We start from the raw sequence: 19,259 nt of genomic DNA, 5'->3' as shown, positions 1-19,259 counted from the left end.
ACGTCATAGCAATTAATCAAAATGACGAATGCCTGTTACTATTGTTTCCTCGATCACGTGTTATTATTTTGATATTATTCCACAGTCTCATCCTTCTTACGATCACTACACCTTGGCCTTGCATGTTTACCAGTTACGATTATAAATTCTTACTCGTTACAAAGTTCTCCATCATTTTCCGATTACGAAATCGAATGACTCAATTTTAAAGAATTACTCACGGACGAGTAATATTTTCAAAGATCATCAATTAATATCATTTAAAATCACATAGAAAAATATAAAACAATATTTTATCCACCCAATCGATGTTACAGTTGACAACACAGTTCCAAAATAATATTATAATAATGTTACTATGACAGGTATGATAAAAAGGTAAAAGAAATATTAAGAAAAAAAAAATATATAAAAGATAATAGTAACTAAATCGAGATATAAATAATATCTCTTGAGGTATATTAAATTACACGAGGGGTTGGAAACGGGGAGGGGGGTAGGTCCCTTTAACGTGCGAGAAAAATTTTCGATGCGAATGCGTGTAGTAGTAGTGAACGCTAACTATTATGGTTGAAGGAAGCAAGCAAGCAAGCAAGCAAGCAAGGTGTTTGTAAGTTGAAGAGGAAAGGAAACAGAGAGAGAGAGAGAGAAAGAGAGAGAGGATCCAAATGCAGTAGCTGGAAGAACGGCAAAGGAGTAGGAAGGTTGTGGTTCGAGTTCGACAACGACGACAAGAGAAAGAAGGAAGAGAAGGTGGTGGTGTTGGTTAAAAAGGTGAAAGAGTAGTTGTAGTAGTAGTTGGAGAAGGAGGAGGAGGAGGTGGTGGTGGGGTTGTGGAGGAAGGTTCTGATCAGCTTTGGATCAGCTAGTGCCAGTCCACGTCCTCTAGTCTTCTCGCACTCCTTCATCGGTGAGTGCGGATTCGTGTCAGCATTTTTATCCAATTCGATTTATTTTCCAACATTTGTTTTAGTCTCCTTTCTATTTTTAATCGTTGTTTTACACTGTGATAGAATATTTATTAATTCTCGATTACTTGGAATAAGGTAAGCCTTATTCTCGACTATTATTGGTTCGTTGTTTTTTATTTAATAATTTTTCCCAATACTTTTTTCTCCTTCGTATCTTTTTTTACTTTCGTTTAATTTTGTTTTTTCTATCTTCGTTTTCACCTCATATCTTTTCCTTTTTTTCTCTGTTCTATTTAGTTTAAGAAAAGAGTGATAAAGTGAAAGGGGGAGATCGTACAAGTTCTAACGAGGAATTGGAAGATAAAGTCCTCCTCTTGGAGGGGGTGGTGACATCGTTCAGGAAGAAACAGAATCGTGGCTACGGATGGTTAACGTAAGTTTCATTCATCGTATTAATTATATTTATTATTATTATTATCCAAGCAGATGAAGTTTTAAGTTTGTCATAATTATTAAGTAACCCCATTGAATGCAGAATAATTATTCTGTTAACGTTTAACTATTTTAATTAAATAAAAGAAAAGAAAAGAAACAAGAATTTCGAGTAAAGGAAAATCAACAAAAGTTGATAAGCGAATTAATGTGCATCCTCAATTAACACGATTAGCTTTCGTTGGACGCATATATGCGTCCACGTTACTCATAGGGTTAAAATAAAAATTCGTTAAAGGGTTAGAATAAAAATCATGAAAATAGAAATGAAGATTGGGTTTTTTTTTCTTATTGGCAGGAAGGAAAGGGGGGTGGGGGTATCGAAACTGATTTGTTTATTCAAGAATAAATCTCAGAACTTGGCTTGATTCGTTTAGTTTACTATGGAATTTCTAGTAAGGTGTGTCGGTGGCTTGCTATGCGACCAGAATGATTTCTTTCCGTGAAAGTCCCCTCGGAGCAGCAGCAGCAGCAACAGCAGCAGCTCGCTCACGTTCCGAATCTAGCCGGTGAAACGAAAAGCATTTGAACTCGGTTACATTGAATGGTAACACCGTGGGTAAACTACGTGAAAATCATGAAAGTAAAATACAAACGAAATCGAGACACGTTTTGATATATCCGAGAATGGTTGACTCTGACTGCAAATGCAGAAGACACTTTCATCGCAAGTAAATCAAATAGAACAAAACGATTTCAAATATCAAGAGGAAAGTTACTTAAAAAAGTTTCAAGAGGAAAAGTTACTATAAATGAAATTAAGAAAAATGAAACATTTAATCGACACATTTAAATTCATTAATAAGAAATAGAATTAAAAGTGTATCAATGCTTGATTGATTAATTAAAAGAAGAAAATGATTATTTAAAAAATAAATATAAAAGTAAATTGTATAAATATGTATAATTTACAAGAGGAAAATTTACTATGAATGAAATTAATAAAAATGAAACATTTAATTGACATTTAAATTCATTAATAAGAAATAGAATTAAAAGTGTATCAATGGTTGATTGATTAATTAAAAGAAGAAAATAAATATTTAAAGAATAAATATTATACATAAATATATTACGAATGAAACGTAACACAAACAAAGTAACTTATAATAAAATACATAAATAAAATAAGATAATTTAGTTAAATTAACGAGGATATAGTTTTCTAGCAAAACGTACGTTTACTGTTATTTTCTTGAAACATATAAGAAATCTTTTTTTCAATTATTCATACATCACACATTATTAGAATACTCGTTTCTTTCGAATTTACAATATACACACATGTCCAGAATTGCACATACGTTTCGATCGTTTTCACCTTACGTAATTTTCTTCGAAATCGTCATCAATACTCGTATCATCATTTTTATTTATTTCGAATATCCATAGAAAATTGAAATTTCGATCATAAAATACTTTACGAATGCGTTAACCTTTTAAAAAAAAAACAAAAAAAATGTTGAGTTTGAAAAACAATACGTATATAATTTCATAATAAATATATGATCTCGCAAAATCATTTTTACTTTCGATAAAATGCCCACATAACTTATATAATATATTTATATTACAATACGAACTTTACCGTTGATGCAAGATCGATTTTATACGTCACTGAATTGCATGATCTAAATTGAGAGAAGACAAAAATTCTACATGCATACAAGGTGTCTCATTTTAAAATCTATCTGCATATTAATATTCAAATAATTAACGTATATATTATTTCATATAATATATTTATATATTACATTAATATTATTATTATTGCAATTATGATACGATAGGAGTATCTTTATTTGATGTTAAAATAATTAAAATTATATATTAAATAATATAAAATAAAATTTACTATTTATTTAAAATTTATTTTAATTATATATCAAATAATATGATAAAAATAATAAAAATAATATAAAAGTTTTCGTAGAGGAATATCGTTGATGGAAATTTCAATTTATTAATCAAATAATTATTCGTAATCAACAAAAAATAAACAAAATAAAAATGATGTATCCATCTTTCGTTAAAAGAATTTGTAATAATAATAACGAATAAAACTTTGGACGAGTATTAATGAATAGGAAGATATATAATCACCTGTTCTAAAGCCGGTACAAGTTTTTACAAGTTCCTCGATATGGTAGAGGAACATCGAAGTCGACCAACGCGTTTCTACCTCGCGTAAAGTTCTTCTTCTCCTCCGCGTTCACGAAACCGGGTCTTCTTCTTCTCTCCGCGACCTCGAAACACACAAATTACGAAGGCACGAACAACGATGAACGTTTATACGGACCAATAAGAGGCCGGGTCTTCTTCTTTCATTTTCTTCCTCTTCCTCTTCTTCCTCTTCTTCTTCTTCTTCCTCTTCGTATTCTTATTTTTCTTTCATACCTTTGAATTGAGCCATTATACCACGTGAATTTTCATACCAAGCTGATCATTTTAATCGTCAAAAAGCGAAATTTATAACTGAGAATAATATTTAAGTACCCGTTTTATCAAACGAGATCGAGAGTTCGAAACAATGGTGATTAGAATAATCAAGAAACGTTTTATTTAATTAATTATATTTCATTTAATTATAATTATAATAATTTATATTTAATATTAGTTGAATTTAATTAATTAAATATATATATATATATATAATTACATATATTTTTAATGAATATTATATTATTTAATTATTATAAAAATATAAATATATGACAAATAACCTTAATTTCTATATCGTTGAGATTTTGTTTGTAATAATATTAATATATAACAATGCATTATTATATTTTATTAATATTTAGTGAAAATTATTTCTCGCGTTAACGAAACTCGGATTCAAGGTATCATAGTTGGTTGGGACAGTAAAGAAAGATGGTGGAAGAGAAAAAGGGATACGATGAACTCGAGAAGAATTCTCAAGGACATTGGCAAAGATCCGTTCTCGTTCATTTTCTTCTTCTTAGATGAATTCTTCAACGGTGATATTACAAAAAGGAAATATATTTCGATTTCAATTCAAAATTAACTAATATTTTCCCTAGAAATCAACCATTTTCTAAACTTCTCGTGAATAAGAAACTACTTTTATCTACAATTATTCGAGAAGAGTAAAATTCGATCGTAAAATCTAGGAACGAAGTGTTCCGGGATGCATCGGGAAAGTTCAAACGTAATTGCAAAAGTGCATCAACCTCGGGAACACGATCAACAAAATATATTCAATTATTTATTCGTGAAAGTAAACTCGAATTATTGATCGAATTTTTATTGGACGTATTAAAAGATTCTATTGAAAAGAGACAACGAGAACGAAATAATAAAATGCGTGATTTTTATTCTCAAAAGGGAAACGCGTATCCGTTTGCAACATTTCAAATGATATGCAATATACTCGAATATTTAAAAAGAAAACTGGATAGGAAATTAATATGAAAAAAAAAAAAGAAAAATATAGAAAAAAGAAAAAAGAAAAAGAAAAATGTTGAATAAAACGTAAATGCGTGTCGTGTTATACCTACTTTTATAATTAAATTCTGCGTTTAACCGACTTCACGCTTATCCGACGTTGTTCCGGTCCCGTTCAGATCGAATCACCGTATTGTAACAGCTTTTACCATTTGGGTCTAGTTATGAAATCAAATCTTACGATTAAACGGCACGATAAACTCATGCGAGAAATATTAATAACGCATTAAAAAGAAAAAGAAACAAAGTAACGCTCCCTTTTGGAAAATCATTCATTAATTTACATGGTAAAAAGTTTTTTTCTAATTTTTAATCATTGAATCGCATGGAACGAGACTTATTTCTAAATTATCTTAAATACATATATTTTTATAGGATTATCTACTGTAAAACTTTTTTACACGCTTCTTGAATATACGAGTATATATTTTTATTTGATATAAATATTTTTTTCTATTTGAATGAAAACAAAAGTCAAAGTGGTCTTTGACTTTATATTATATAAAAAAGTATTTTTATTATTTTATTAGTATTTTTTTTATTAGGATTTTATTAGTTATTTTTATTATTTTATTAGTATTTTTTTTATTAGGATTTTATTAGTTATTTTTATTATTTTATATAGTATTTTTGTTTATTATTTTATTTAACTTAATTAATTATTATTATTATATTTCTCAGCTTTGTATAATTTATGATATATTTCTTATAATTTTATTCATCAATTTATATTTTGAAAAATGTATATTTTAAAACATTTTCAACATATAAATTCATCGTATGAAAAGAAACGAAATATATTATCAAGGTATTACTTCTTCCTTTTGCTTAGACATTTGAGTTTTCTTTTTCGAATGTATTGATGAACGGTCCATGGTTTAAAGCCCGTCCATCAAGATATTTGCAGGGTTGAAGGGTACTCTGGTACGAAGGCCACTTAGAATGTTCTTTCCTTTCGTGTTTTTTATCGACGTCCAGGCAAATCGCTACATCGCAAATCTTAAAAAAACAAATCACGTTTTTGCACGTGTACAAAAAGAAAACGTGAAGAAGAATAAGAAGAAGAAGTAATATCGAAAGAAAAGAGACGAAGATAGTCACACGTCTCGATCATTCGAACGATAACGTTAAAACGCTTGCACAAATTTCCGGTATTCTTAGAAGGAGTGGGAACACGAGCTACGGCTTACAAGTTGCTTCATTATCGTGTGAAGGCATCTTTAACGATACCTATACTCCTATTACTCGAAAAAAAAAAACAAATAGGCAAATATATCTACTTTGAAACGTAAGAAATTTAAATTAGCACGGAAATGATTCAAATATATATGTTTTTTATTTTTTTCTTGTAATTTTCAATCACTAATTGCGAGTTATACCTGTATACATACATTTGGGTAAAAGAATAAAATGTTTTTACATTGATTTAAATAAGAATAGATAATAATCAATAAATATTGCATGAATGAATTAAAATTTTTCGAATTCAACATAGAAAAACTTGTATTTTTATCAGTTTAATTGAATTTTTTATTTTTATTAGACTCACATATGTTTCCCCCTAACTCCCGTATTTTATTTGGAAATTACTTTCGTATTTGTAAAACGACGAGTGTAATGAACAAAAAAAAAGAAAAAAATTAAAGAATAAATGAAAAAAAAGATAGACAGAGAGAAAACGATGGTGTCTCGTGCACCTAAAGTCACGTTCGCAACACCGGAGAAAGTGTCTCTAACGAGTGGAACGAATTCGGTTCGACGATTTATTCATAATCTAAATTATAGTGATTTTCCTCGTCCCACAATTCCTCGATCTTCGACAAGAATTTATATATTTTTACGAGAAACACGAATAGATTTTTATCAAAACTAATTTTAGAGAGAATATTTTTATTCAATTCATTTCCTCAGTCATAAACAAACAAACAAACAAACAAAAATAAAATCTATTAATATACCATGTGTGGGTGTGTGTGTGTGTAAATTATATATTGAATTAATTATTATATCTCTAATTTTAATATAACTGTACGTTTATAAATTACATTAACAAAGTTCACAACTAAGTGATAAATCTTCTAAAATATATTAAAATATCTATCTAATATAATATCTATCTAATAAAATATCTATTATCTTCTAAATATATAATAAAATTTCTTCTATAAAAAATATAATATAGATAAAAGATTCTGCACACGTATGAAGTTATAAAAAAAAAATTATAAAATTGATTAATATATATATATATAATAATAATATACCATGTGTGTAAAAATTCTATCCAATTAATTAATATATCACTAATATTAATATAACTATACATTTATAAATTACACATAACCAAAGTTCACAACAAAGTGATAAATCTTCTAAAATATACGTAATATCGATAAGAGTATGTGTATACACGTACTAACGTATAAGTAACTAAGAAGTATCGGATGCGTTACACGCGATGATCATTACTGACACGCGCTAGCCATCTTCGAATAAGAAACTCGAGAGAGCTAAATCGCAAAGTCGCCTTTCAAGCATCACTCGATTGCACTCGCATAATGTGAGACCTAATGCAAAGGGCTTTTTCAACAGCCTAACTATGTTCTAGCCTAGTCGTTAGTTATCCCGTTAGTTAACGTGTTAAACGTTTCTTTCTCTCTCTCTCTCTCTCTCACTCTCTCTCTCTTACTTCCTCTCTTTCTCTCTCTTTCTTTCTTTTTGTATCTTCGAGTCTGTTAATTAGTAATCCTTGAGATTCAAGCGCGAGAAAAGCTATTTGTTTGCTGTTATTATTAACGATTTAATTTTCTAGCAACAAGAAGAATGTATATGTGTGTATACATGTATATGTGTTTATACATGTATATATATATACATTGAGAATTACATGATAGAAGATCTCATAATGATTGATCATCTTCATCATCATCTTTTCTCGTCTGCACTACCACCTCACTTACCACGTCTAACTCAATTCGTTGAGTTGTATAATTAAACGGGTTAAATAGATTCCAGTAAGTTACTAATGGTAAATTTAACTTTAAACGTCAACTGTTACAAACGTAGTTCCACGATTTTTTTTCTATCTTTCTTTTCTTTTTTTTTAAATTCTATGAAAGAATACAATAGGGGGAAGGGGTGGGTTATTAAATGGGAACTTTAAGATCTAATCTTGGAAATATACGTTTTATAGATAAAGAAGGTAAAAAATAGAGCGAGAAAATGAAGGTAAGGAGAGTAATATTAAGGTCAGAGTTCATTGGTTCATGATAATACGTATTATACTATAATAGTATCTTATAATACTTATTCTTTTATATATGTAACAATGTATGTTGATTTTATACGATTATGTTTCGTTATTAATTATATTATAATATATAATACTACATGTTCTAATTATAATTCGTTTATTAATTAATTATTTACTATTACTATTATTACTATTCGTTTACTATTTATTTTTAAATTCGATCATTAATTTTCTAGTTTACTTTATTACCTATTTTATTATACCTTACTTTTGTTTTTTTTTGTGTTTGTGTGTTACAAATGTAACAGTAAATCGTAAAAACGAATCAACGAAAGCAAAAAACCGATTACTTTCTTGATATTATTGAGTAACATTTGTGAAATCAAAATTGAGGAATGTGATTAGAAAAAAAAACCAAATAATACAAATGTGCATAAATAAAAAAGTTTGATAGAAACTAACCGAGTAAGAACAACTAGTAGTCGGAGGCGTGATCCAATGTTTGGCCTTCGTCGTTTTGTAGGCTAAAGTGAAGGTAACAAGGCCTTTTCATCGTGCACAACGAAGATAAAACCTTTCCATTCAAACTCAATGAACATCGAGAACGTTCGACGTCATGCTCGAAACACTAATAATGACAAACTATGGATACAACAATAATCAAAGTGATACGAGTATTTCCATGATACGTGAAAACTGCATTTATGTTTTTTTTTTCTTTTTTCTTTACAGTTTTTCGAATAATTTTTCTTATTTTTCGTTCTTTATCTTTCCGTCTGTCGGTCTTTTACTTTCGAATCAAAGTCTCGAGGCCATTGCTCGGTGCATGAATATATTTATTCATATATATATGTGTGTGTGTGTGTATATGTGCCAAGCATAAAACTATTCCATGCAGTGTATAGAAAGTATTCGATTAGTCATCGCCCTACAATTATACACATCCGTTCGACAACGAAATAGTTATTGGCGAAACTTATTGTTAGTTTTATGGTATTACGTCTGTAGACTTTTTTAATTAATTCCTTGAGCTTGATAGTAGGATATTTTTAAACAAATTCATGCTGGATTCGAAACGTTTAACTTTTATTTTAAACTCATTTTATTATTGTTAGTTATAGTATTCATTATACATCGAAAAAAGGGAATAAAACAATAATCTTTATATAGAAATTTTACATCTTTTTCTTTTATGTTTTATACAAATAAAATTAACACCGTTTCGCGTGTAAGAAAAAATATAAATCCGGTAAAAAACAATATTCTTTGTATACAAAATAAATTGGTATAGAAGTTCTACACACACATCTTTTTTTTTTTTCTTTTTATTTTTATACAAATAAAATTAACACTTTTCACGTGTAAAAAGGAACATAAATTCGGAAAAAAAAACAATATTCTTTGTATACGAAATAAATTTGTATACAAATCCTATACCTTCTTCTTTTTATTTTTATAAAAATACAATTAGTACCGTTTCACATGTAAGAAAGAATATAAATTCGGGAAAAAAAGCAATATTCTTTGTATCCAAAATAAATTTGTATACAAATTCTATACCTTCTTCTTTTTATTTGTATAAAAATAAAAAGGAACGGTTTTTTGGCGCGTAACGAGGAATATAAATTTCTCAATTTATTCAGATGAATTACACATACTTAACGTGCAATATCCAAAATAGTATTAACGTGTTACAAGAATTTGAGACAATCCGATCTATTTTAAGTCACCGCACGGATACAAAGTTTGTGTCAGTGGAATCGTCACACACAAGCACGGGGTTAAAATCCTCCAAAGGAACGCGCGTGCCCGGAGGGAGATAAACGTTTTCGAAGAGGAGGTGGAGAAGAAGAAGGAAGAAGAAGAAGGAGGTGGAGGAGGAGGAGGAGGAGGAAGATACACAACACAGAATGATAATCGTTTCCGTTCTTCGATGTTATCCAGAATGCGAACCGGTGGAGGAATCACCTACCGTTGTTTATATGCTTAAACATTTGATTTATCTTTATTCTTTTCATTTGATTATTTTACTGCTACTACTATGGTTTATATTCAATCGAAACGATTCACAATTTGTATTTTAAACGCTCGGGGCCGTTCAGAATCGCATTACGGTTTCGATAGTTGAAACTCCGGAAGAGTAGAGAATGGATAAACCGTTCATTGGTTCAAAACGATTAACTATACTTTTAGAATTTTTTTTATTCTACATTTTAATACTAACGTTACTTTTCAATATTTTAATATATGTGAAATATATTGAATTAATAATCAAATCTAATATAAAACAAATAACACTACATTTTTATAATTATTTTGTTTCTTTTATTTTATACATTTTAATACTAACACCGTTTGATTTATCCTTTTAAATAATTCAATATATATGAAATATATTTTCATTTATTTAATTACATAATACTATACATATCCATTATTTTCCTACTCAATCTTTTTTATATCTTTTGACCAATGAGCAGCTCATATACATATAACTCACCATCAGAAACCATTTATATAAACATACATTTCTTAACAATAATAATAACAATAACAATAATAATAATATATCTACATAAAGAGAAAGACAGATAGAAATGGAAGATGGTAACTTTTTATTATCTCCCCTCTCCCCCTCTCTCTCTCTCTCTCTCTCATCTTCTTTCTTTATTTCTTGCAAGAGAAGCCAAACCATAAAGGTTTTCTCGCGTTGAACTCGAAGCAATGTGCCAGCTCTCAAGGACGCGAAAGAACCAAGCGTGAAACTAGTCCGACCGGTACGAGAGAGTATGGCAACCACCCCCCACCCTCCTCTTCCACCCTTTTCCTCCTCATCTCAAAGTATAGTAAATCGTTGAAGTAGCCGCTTTGGCGGAAAGTAGAAGAAAGAACCCGATGCGTATAACGATACCAATCTTCCATAGTTCATTTCAAAGTTTAATCTTAATTTTGAATAATCATTTTTTCCAATTATTAACATTCTATGCTTTCTTTCGCTATCTCGTATTTTATCCTTTTTTACCAGGTAAAATTTGTGTTATCTTTATCTACGGGTTTTTAACGGTTTATTTTAATGTAACTACGAATACGTGAAAATGTTTCTCGCAACGATTAGAAAAGTAGAAAATGAATTGTAGAATTATTGAAAATAAAAAAATAAAAGTATAACTATTTCCTATAATAAAAAATAAAGAAATTTCTAACGATCTGGAATAAATTATACGATAATTTCTATTTTTCTGTTCTCTTATAGATAATCTAAAAAGCTTTTCATTTATTATATATAGATATATAATGAAATAATTGATATTTGTTAGTAATGCAAACTTACAAAATTCTTATACACAGAAAACTATTATAGTATTTTATTAAATTACCAAACTGACATAAATTATATTATATTCTTTTAAATATATATGTATAGGTATTCGTAAAAATTATCTACGATCTAGAAATACTTTCTATAATATCTTCAATAAAATATGAATATAATAATAATAAATAATTGATATTTGTTAGTAACGCAAACTTACAAAATTCTTATACACAGAAAACTATTATAGTATTTTATTAAATTACCAAACTAACATAAATTATATTATATTCTTTGAAAAATATATATATAGGTATTCGTAAAAATTATCAACGATCTAGAAATACTTTCTATAATATTTTCAATAAAATATGAATATTATATTGAATATTATACATAACAATATGATAAATAAAATATAACTGATTGTGAGAAGAGATCTAATTTTGAAATAGACCATATCGTACGTTCATATCGTTTTGCACTCGTTTTCGATGTAGAACGAACGGTTCGATGAATTTTATTGACTTTCCTTAGCCGAATGTATAATAAAGAATCTAAATTTTAAACTCTCATTGATTTAAGAAGGTTTATTAGATGATATTTCTTATCGGTGATTCAAATAGAAGTGAAATCGACTACGATATAAATTAAGATTATATTTGCGAGGAGAAAAAAAAAAAAGTACAAAAAGAAAAACACCATCTTACTTTCTAATGTATTACGTTTAAATATTGTTCTGTTATGTGCACACACCTACGCGTACACACATAGACGAGATAGGAAGTAATAATTTGTAACAGGAAGAACGTATATATTTAAAATACTTTTGTTGAAACTTACAAACGCGTTCTCCTGTTTTTCAATAAAACAAATTATTTTTTATTTATCTTTATTTTCTAGTGAGATATAAATCAACAAGTGAAAGCACCAAAAACTTTTTTTTTCTTTTCAAATATATACACATATATATGTGTGTCAGTAAATTTGTAATAATTTATATTTGTTTGTAATGCAAACTTACCAAAAATTTTTTTATATACAGAAATTATAGTATTTTATTAAACTACCATAAACTGTGACATAAATTATATTTTATTTTTATAGAAATATTGAATTTAACACGAAAGATAAAAAAAATTATATAATTATTCGCATCTGCCCAAGATCCGATAAAAATAAAATAATTATATTTAAAACATAGAAAGTCAGACGATCGATTGGAGAGTTAAATGCAAGGAAAGGAAACACTCACGTTATCTAACTAATCCTAAACTATAACTGGAAGTAAACAATTTATTACGTAATACAGAAGTCGAGACATAATAACTATAGTGAACTTCTTTGTCAGATCGTTGACAATGGACTAAAAGACACGCCTTAACCTGGTATTCCAAGGTGTTTGTGGCTGAACGTGCACTGGCTAATTACAAAACATAGTAATAATAATAAAAATAATAATAATAAAAAAGAAATACAAATATAAAAATCAAATAAAATAAAACAATAGAAAGAAAAGAAAGAGAAATAAATTGTTAACTTTCTGTCATGTTAATCAACTTCCTTGAAATCATATTCGCGAAACTCATTACATTTTCAATTGTAGTGTTAGGAAATTTGTCATCGTTAGAAGTTTATCGAAATGGTTGTGGGTTCTTTCGAAAAATACACACTTGTAAGCTATAGTTATATATGTATATATATGTGTCACGTCGTATTCGTCGGACCCCGAACAACGTAATTGAGTATTTCGTAATGGTGACGCTTTCACGACTCTTCCACGCACCATCTCCTCGGCCGCGTTATCGCTTACACAAGGTGAAAATATATTATCGAGGAATACTTGCAAAATATAATGGAGGATACCACTGAACGCAATCAATGCACATGGTAGGAATATATATAGGTATATAACATCATTATTTAGATGATAGGATAACATATATATAGAATAGTATATAGTATATACTATATAGATAGTAGAATAATAATAGAACATAATCAATGCACATGGTAGGAATATATGTAGGATGCGAGCACTTCCAAGCCAAATACTTAAATAAGCATTTGTGAAGGGGTTAGACGGTGGACCCTGGATAGCTCAATGGTTAAAATGCAGTCGCCCGGAAAGCGGAAGATTCAGGTTCGAATCCCGGTGGTCCCAGTCAGTCCAACAGCCCAATTTTTTCTCGAATCTTACATATATTTTATGGTTCTTTACATGATAGGATAATATATATATAGAATATAGTAGAATAGTGTATAATACATACTATATCTATAATATAGGATAATAATATAACATAATCAATGCACATGGTAGAATAACATATACGCAGGATATAGTAGGAATAGTATAATAGTATTATACTATATAAATTTTAGGATAATATATAACATAATCAATGAATATGGTAGGATAACATATATACAGGATATAGTATTATATACTATATAGATATTAAGATAATAATATAGCATAATCAATGCACATGGTAGGAATATATACATGTTATCGTTCTTTAAAGCAAGTCGACTGACTAACCGAAGTAATATCGATCATCGATTTTATTTCGAGCCGCAGTAAGAAATGATGAAAAAGAGAAAAAAAAAAGGAAAGATTTGCAAGCGAGTAGAAGTCATCGTTATCGTTCGGAACTTTATGGTATTTTATGCACGCATATATTTGCATTCGACGTGCTTTTATAGCCCTTGTATACTTCAGTTCATTTTTCTGTCTGTCCATCTTTCTTCCTCTACTTCTCTCTATCTATTCGTATCAAAACAACAAAAAATCCAATGAAAAACAGGTTTCATCAAAGAAGTAACATCAAGAGTAATGGGCTGAAAAAGGTGAGGCAGATGGGGGGTACAATTGAAAAAAGGATCTTTTATACTTTTTTCTTTTTTTTTTAATCATACTCAGCTTTTACTAAGCGAAATCGACGACTGCTTTTTCAGAGCGTGGAAGATAAAATTGTATATGTAATATCGTGTGATGTATATCTATAAATATAAATATATAAATAAATATATATAGAGAAAGAGAGATAGAGGAAAAGAGAAGGAAAAAGAAATTCTTATAATCTAGTATCGGATAAAATATCATGGGGAGACTACGCGTTATGCGGAAACTCTCGAGTTGGTTGATTCGCAGCATCCGGTGAGCGATGGACCGTAGAGATTTCCTTTTTCACGACGAACGGCCATTGACTTTTCTCCACTCCATTTTTTCTCTTAAAAATTCACTTCGATATAATTGTCTATTATTTGTAGTAAAATTAATTAAACGCAATTTTACAGACAATTCTTATACGATTTATTACAATTCGATTTAAATTTTCTATTGAAAATGTTATTGAAAAAAAAATATGTTTAAATAATTAATATTGTTTAAAATTGTATTTAATTTAATCAGCCTAATTCAACATAAGACTGATTAAATAAAAGAAGGATAAAGAATATCGACCTGAATAAAGAATGCGTTCTCGTTGATGATGTTTCATAGCGTATTTATCGAAACGATATATCGAGGTCGACATAGTTCATATCTTTCAGTGCGTGGGAATATATGTTAGAAAACAACAGTTGAAGCTATTCGAGTTGACTAAACTTACGCAATGTTTACGCCAACGTAAAGAAGATTTTACGTAGGCCGATAACTCTTTCATTCTTTCATTCTTCTAATCATTTTTATTCGATTTTTTCTCTTACGCATCTGTCGCAAGGACGAATAGTATTACATTCATTTTATTTTCATTTATTTGACGTCATAGAAAATAAACTTAACGAACATAATTTCAGGCCCAACAAAAAAGAAACAATTCAATTAGAAACATATCATTATTATTAATAATTGTTATTATTAAATCTTAGGATAAATAAAATAAAAATTCACAAATTCATACATATAAGGTGAATTTATATTACAGTTAACGTTAATTAAAGAATAAAACGATTTATTTGAAACATTCCTAACACCTAAATTATTATTAGTAATAATTACAAAATCTAAGAATAGTATAAAACGAAAATTCACACATAGAAGGTGAATTTATATTATAATTAACGTTAATTAAGGAACAAAGTGATTTATTTGAAACATTCCTGGCGCCTAATTGTTAAGTAAAATTTAACGGTAACTTTCCGTATGATCTGTAACGGTTGCAAGTCTCATTAGGTAATCAAGTTAACAACGCACGACTAAATTATACTCTCACCTTTTCCTTTGTTTTTCTTACCACCCCCCCCTGTTCTTCCGATAAATGTCGAATGAAAATACGAGTTAATTTTTTCTTTCGTTGACCGAACATACGTTCGAATAATTTTACGATCATAAAATTATAATAATATTCACTTTCATTGATACAATTTTAATTGATTTCATTGAATATTGTATTCGTCACAAACAAATATATACAAAATTGAATAATTATTGAAATTTTTGTAGGACGTAATGAGCGAGTACGAACGAATCAAGCGTTCGTGCTTGAAACGAGCTGAATTATGGGAGGATCCTGAATTTCCAGCTACCCAAGCATCGGTATTCTATCATCAAACACCACCGTTTCAATTCCAATGGAAAAGGCCAAAGGTAACGCGACATAGTTTTATCATTGAAACATAATCTATAGATGAGTCACAAAAAAAGATAAAAAAACAAAAGAAGCAAAAAATGAAATCCCGAAAAAAGTAAGCAGATTCTACGATTCGCTCCAATTATTTTCGCGAAACGGAAAGAATAATAAGAACTTGAGGAAGGACTTAGGAACCGTAACGAAAACAGTACGTAGCCTTGACACGTAGACGGTAGTACTAGTTGGTGTTGTCTTTTCCTTGTCGTCTACCTTGTCTCTTCGTGACTGTAATCGCGGAACCAAACTCTTTCGTGAAGCACACTACGTTCTAACTCGAGGAGTAACGGTTAACCTTTTTTCTTGTTTTTTTTTCTTGTGTTTTTTTCTTGTTTTTTTTTCTATACAACACTACTCGGTTCGTAGATTTTTCTTAGTAATTTTATGCATTGCATCTTATTTACCATGATATCTTATTCTTCTTCTTCTTCTTCATAGTCTAATTCGAAGGCATTGTTTTCTGATTAAATTGTTGTCACCTTTTTTTTTGTTTATTATTATTAATTTTTTTGTTCTTAATTTCATTGCATATTTTATTTTCGGTGATCTAGATTTTCATTAAGAATAAATCAAATTATACGTGGGATAACTTTCTAATGTAAGTTAGATTGGAAAATGGTGATATTGGTTAACAAGATCAATGATCTTTACGACAATTACGTAATGTTGCACGATGAAACGAGCAAATAAGAAACGTACGAGTAAAACGACAAGGGAATCAACGACGCGTAAACCGGATCCCATTTTCTATGTTTCCGAACGACAGAAGTTACGGGGCTTTCACGAATGCGTACATAAATACGTTTAACCGTGCTGATAAAAGCAAAGCAAACGACGTTTCCGCAATGGGTAACTTTGCGACTTGAATTATTGACTTATTTTAAATTAAAAGTGTATAATATATAAGTGGATAATCCATTTTATCGGTAGATTTCTTAGCGCTTCTACGAGCTGACTAATTAACGGTAATTAATTGTATCAAGCGGTACGAATGCGTCGCACGTTTCCGGACCACACGAGAAAATCCATTGTTAAACTCAACGAGTTTCTTTATAGCGGGATTTCTTAACGTAGGGTACCTGGTCCGAGCTCGTTGTTTAATTATTTTTCTATAGTAATAAAAATAGCAATATAATATTAACAATATATCATATAAATATACCTATATTTAAAATATATTAAAAAAATATAGAAATTATAATTATAATTTATATTTAAATTCAATGATATTACATATGAGAAAAATATAAATTATTAAACAATATAAGAATTATAATTGTTTAGATTTGAATGTTATTTTAATTCGTAAAACGTTTGATTTAAACAGGAACTTTGCAACCGTCCGATATTCGTCAGCGATGCACCAGCACAATTCGACGTAATTCCTGGAAAAATGGGTGAGTCTAACAATTTCTACGTTCATTCATTTTCCACGTATCGATCATTCAACAAGTTATACTCATACGGATGCGAATCTCGTTCCCATAGACTTTCTTCGCGATCCAATGACCTGAAAATCATTCTCAACCTTCGACGATCGTGGGATTTTCAAATGTAAAGGCGTTTCTCCGAACACGGGTCAAAGTTATTACAATTTTTCCAAACCCTTTCCAAGGTTTCTTTTATATTTTTTACTTTATCTAATCCATTTAGAATACATCCAAATATTTTCTATTTGTCAAAACTTCTTCGATAAACGTACAGAATAATTTTATTTCGAATCGTAAACACTTCATTCGTAATTTGGTTTGTAGGATCGTGTACGGTACATACATATATATAGATATATATATTTTACCACTTTTCAAGGCATATAATAACAGCTATTACATGACAAACGGTGGTAATTAAGTAATTAGACATCCTGTCGCATCAAAGTAACCCATAATACTAACTCTCATAGTGACTTGATACCGTTAATACTGCATTCTACTGTACAAATTGAATCGAATTAATTCTTCAATGAAACGAAGGTCTTTGCTATTCGTTCGGTTAATATCTATCATAGGTACATTACTTACAACGATAATACATTTTTTAAAACACGATTATAGATAATAGATAATTTTTCAATCTATTCTAAATAATAAGAAAAATATATTTCGTAAAATAATTTATTTTATGATTTATTATAGAATATTACACGTTCAAAACACGCGTTTATTAATTAATTAATTTCGAAGAAAAATTCGTACGAGTTGATTTAAACTTGTTTAACGTGATACTTTTTATCCGATCGTTTAAATGATAACGCACACGTGCAAATATAATATATGTATACATGTAAAACATGTTTCTATAGATACTTAAAATTCTTCCTACTTCCTTATGATTTTGTCACATGAGTTTACGTGCAAATTTACAAACACGAAAGAAGGAAGAAGACATCGACGGAAGTCATGCTAGCTGATATCTATCGTAGTATACATTCCAGAAGTTATAACATTCGTTGCAAGTCAAATGCAACTTGTCCCGTTAACGAGTACGCAAGAGTACTACCACAAACCAAGTTCGTAACAGAATAATGATGATGATGATGATAATGACGCGTAATAATTTGCCTCGACCTACATATTTCACAACGACAAATTTTTGACGATCTTCTTTCAAGGTCTCACGTTCACAATTCTCAACCCTAACGTGATATTTGAAATCATTCGCGAAATAACATAAGTGCAAATGCAAATTCTGTGTGTGTGTGTGTGTGTGTGTGCGTTTTGCTTTTTTCTTTTTTCTGCTTTAGGCAAATATTTGAGAAAACTTTACTTACCAACTTTCGAATTCTTTCACGATTACTTTACTCAGGTTATTTATTTCTAACTTTCCTAATCCCACGAAGCACTCACTGCAGAACTTGACACTTACATTGAATGACCATTAAGTCAACTGAAATCATTTACGAAACAATGACTACAGACGGTAATTATTCTTTATACTAGAATGTTCAATTTAACCGATCTAAGTATGCGAAATACTGATTCAACATAATTATACAATACTAAATAAGTTCTAACAATGAACGGATGTTTCTCCCATTTGATGACTAATATTATTTCGAATAATTTTTCGTTTAAACGTAACTAATAAAATCAATATGAAATTAATTATTAACAATTATTAAATATCACGTTTTAATTAATATTGTCATAGCGTACATTGATCAATGACCTATCATCGTTTCTCTACGA

The 19,259-nt window shown here is 29.2% G+C and overlaps 1 protein-coding gene across 2 annotated transcripts in view; it reads left to right on the top strand.

Annotated features, from left to right (window-relative positions):
• The first annotated feature begins 826 nt into the window (after positions 1-826).
• LOC122518732 (calpain-C) overlaps positions 827-19,259 on the top strand; it is a 28,722-nt gene continuing 10,289 nt past the window's right edge. Inside the window, exons 1-4 of one of the 2 annotated variants that reach the window (XM_043637791.1) lie at positions 827-910; positions 1,209-1,344; positions 15,888-16,031; positions 17,399-17,468. In XM_043637791.1, coding sequence (XP_043493726.1) covers positions 1,336-1,344; positions 15,888-16,031; positions 17,399-17,468 — 223 coding nt within the window. In that variant the 5' untranslated portion in view covers positions 827-910; positions 1,209-1,335. Of the gene's footprint in view, positions 1,047-1,208; positions 1,345-15,887; positions 16,032-17,398; positions 17,469-19,259 lie in introns of both variants that reach the window. The other variant, XM_043637790.1, reaches the window with a different exon arrangement.

The sequence above is a fragment of the Polistes fuscatus genome, unplaced genomic scaffold (genome assembly GCF_010416935.1).
Source record: "Polistes fuscatus isolate 324 unplaced genomic scaffold, CU_Pfus_HIC Scaffold26, whole genome shotgun sequence".
Classification (NCBI taxonomy): Eukaryota; Metazoa; Arthropoda; class Insecta; order Hymenoptera; family Vespidae; genus Polistes; species Polistes fuscatus.
The sequence above is the reverse complement of the archived record's forward strand: the minus strand, read 5'-3'. Positions and strand labels throughout refer to the sequence as shown.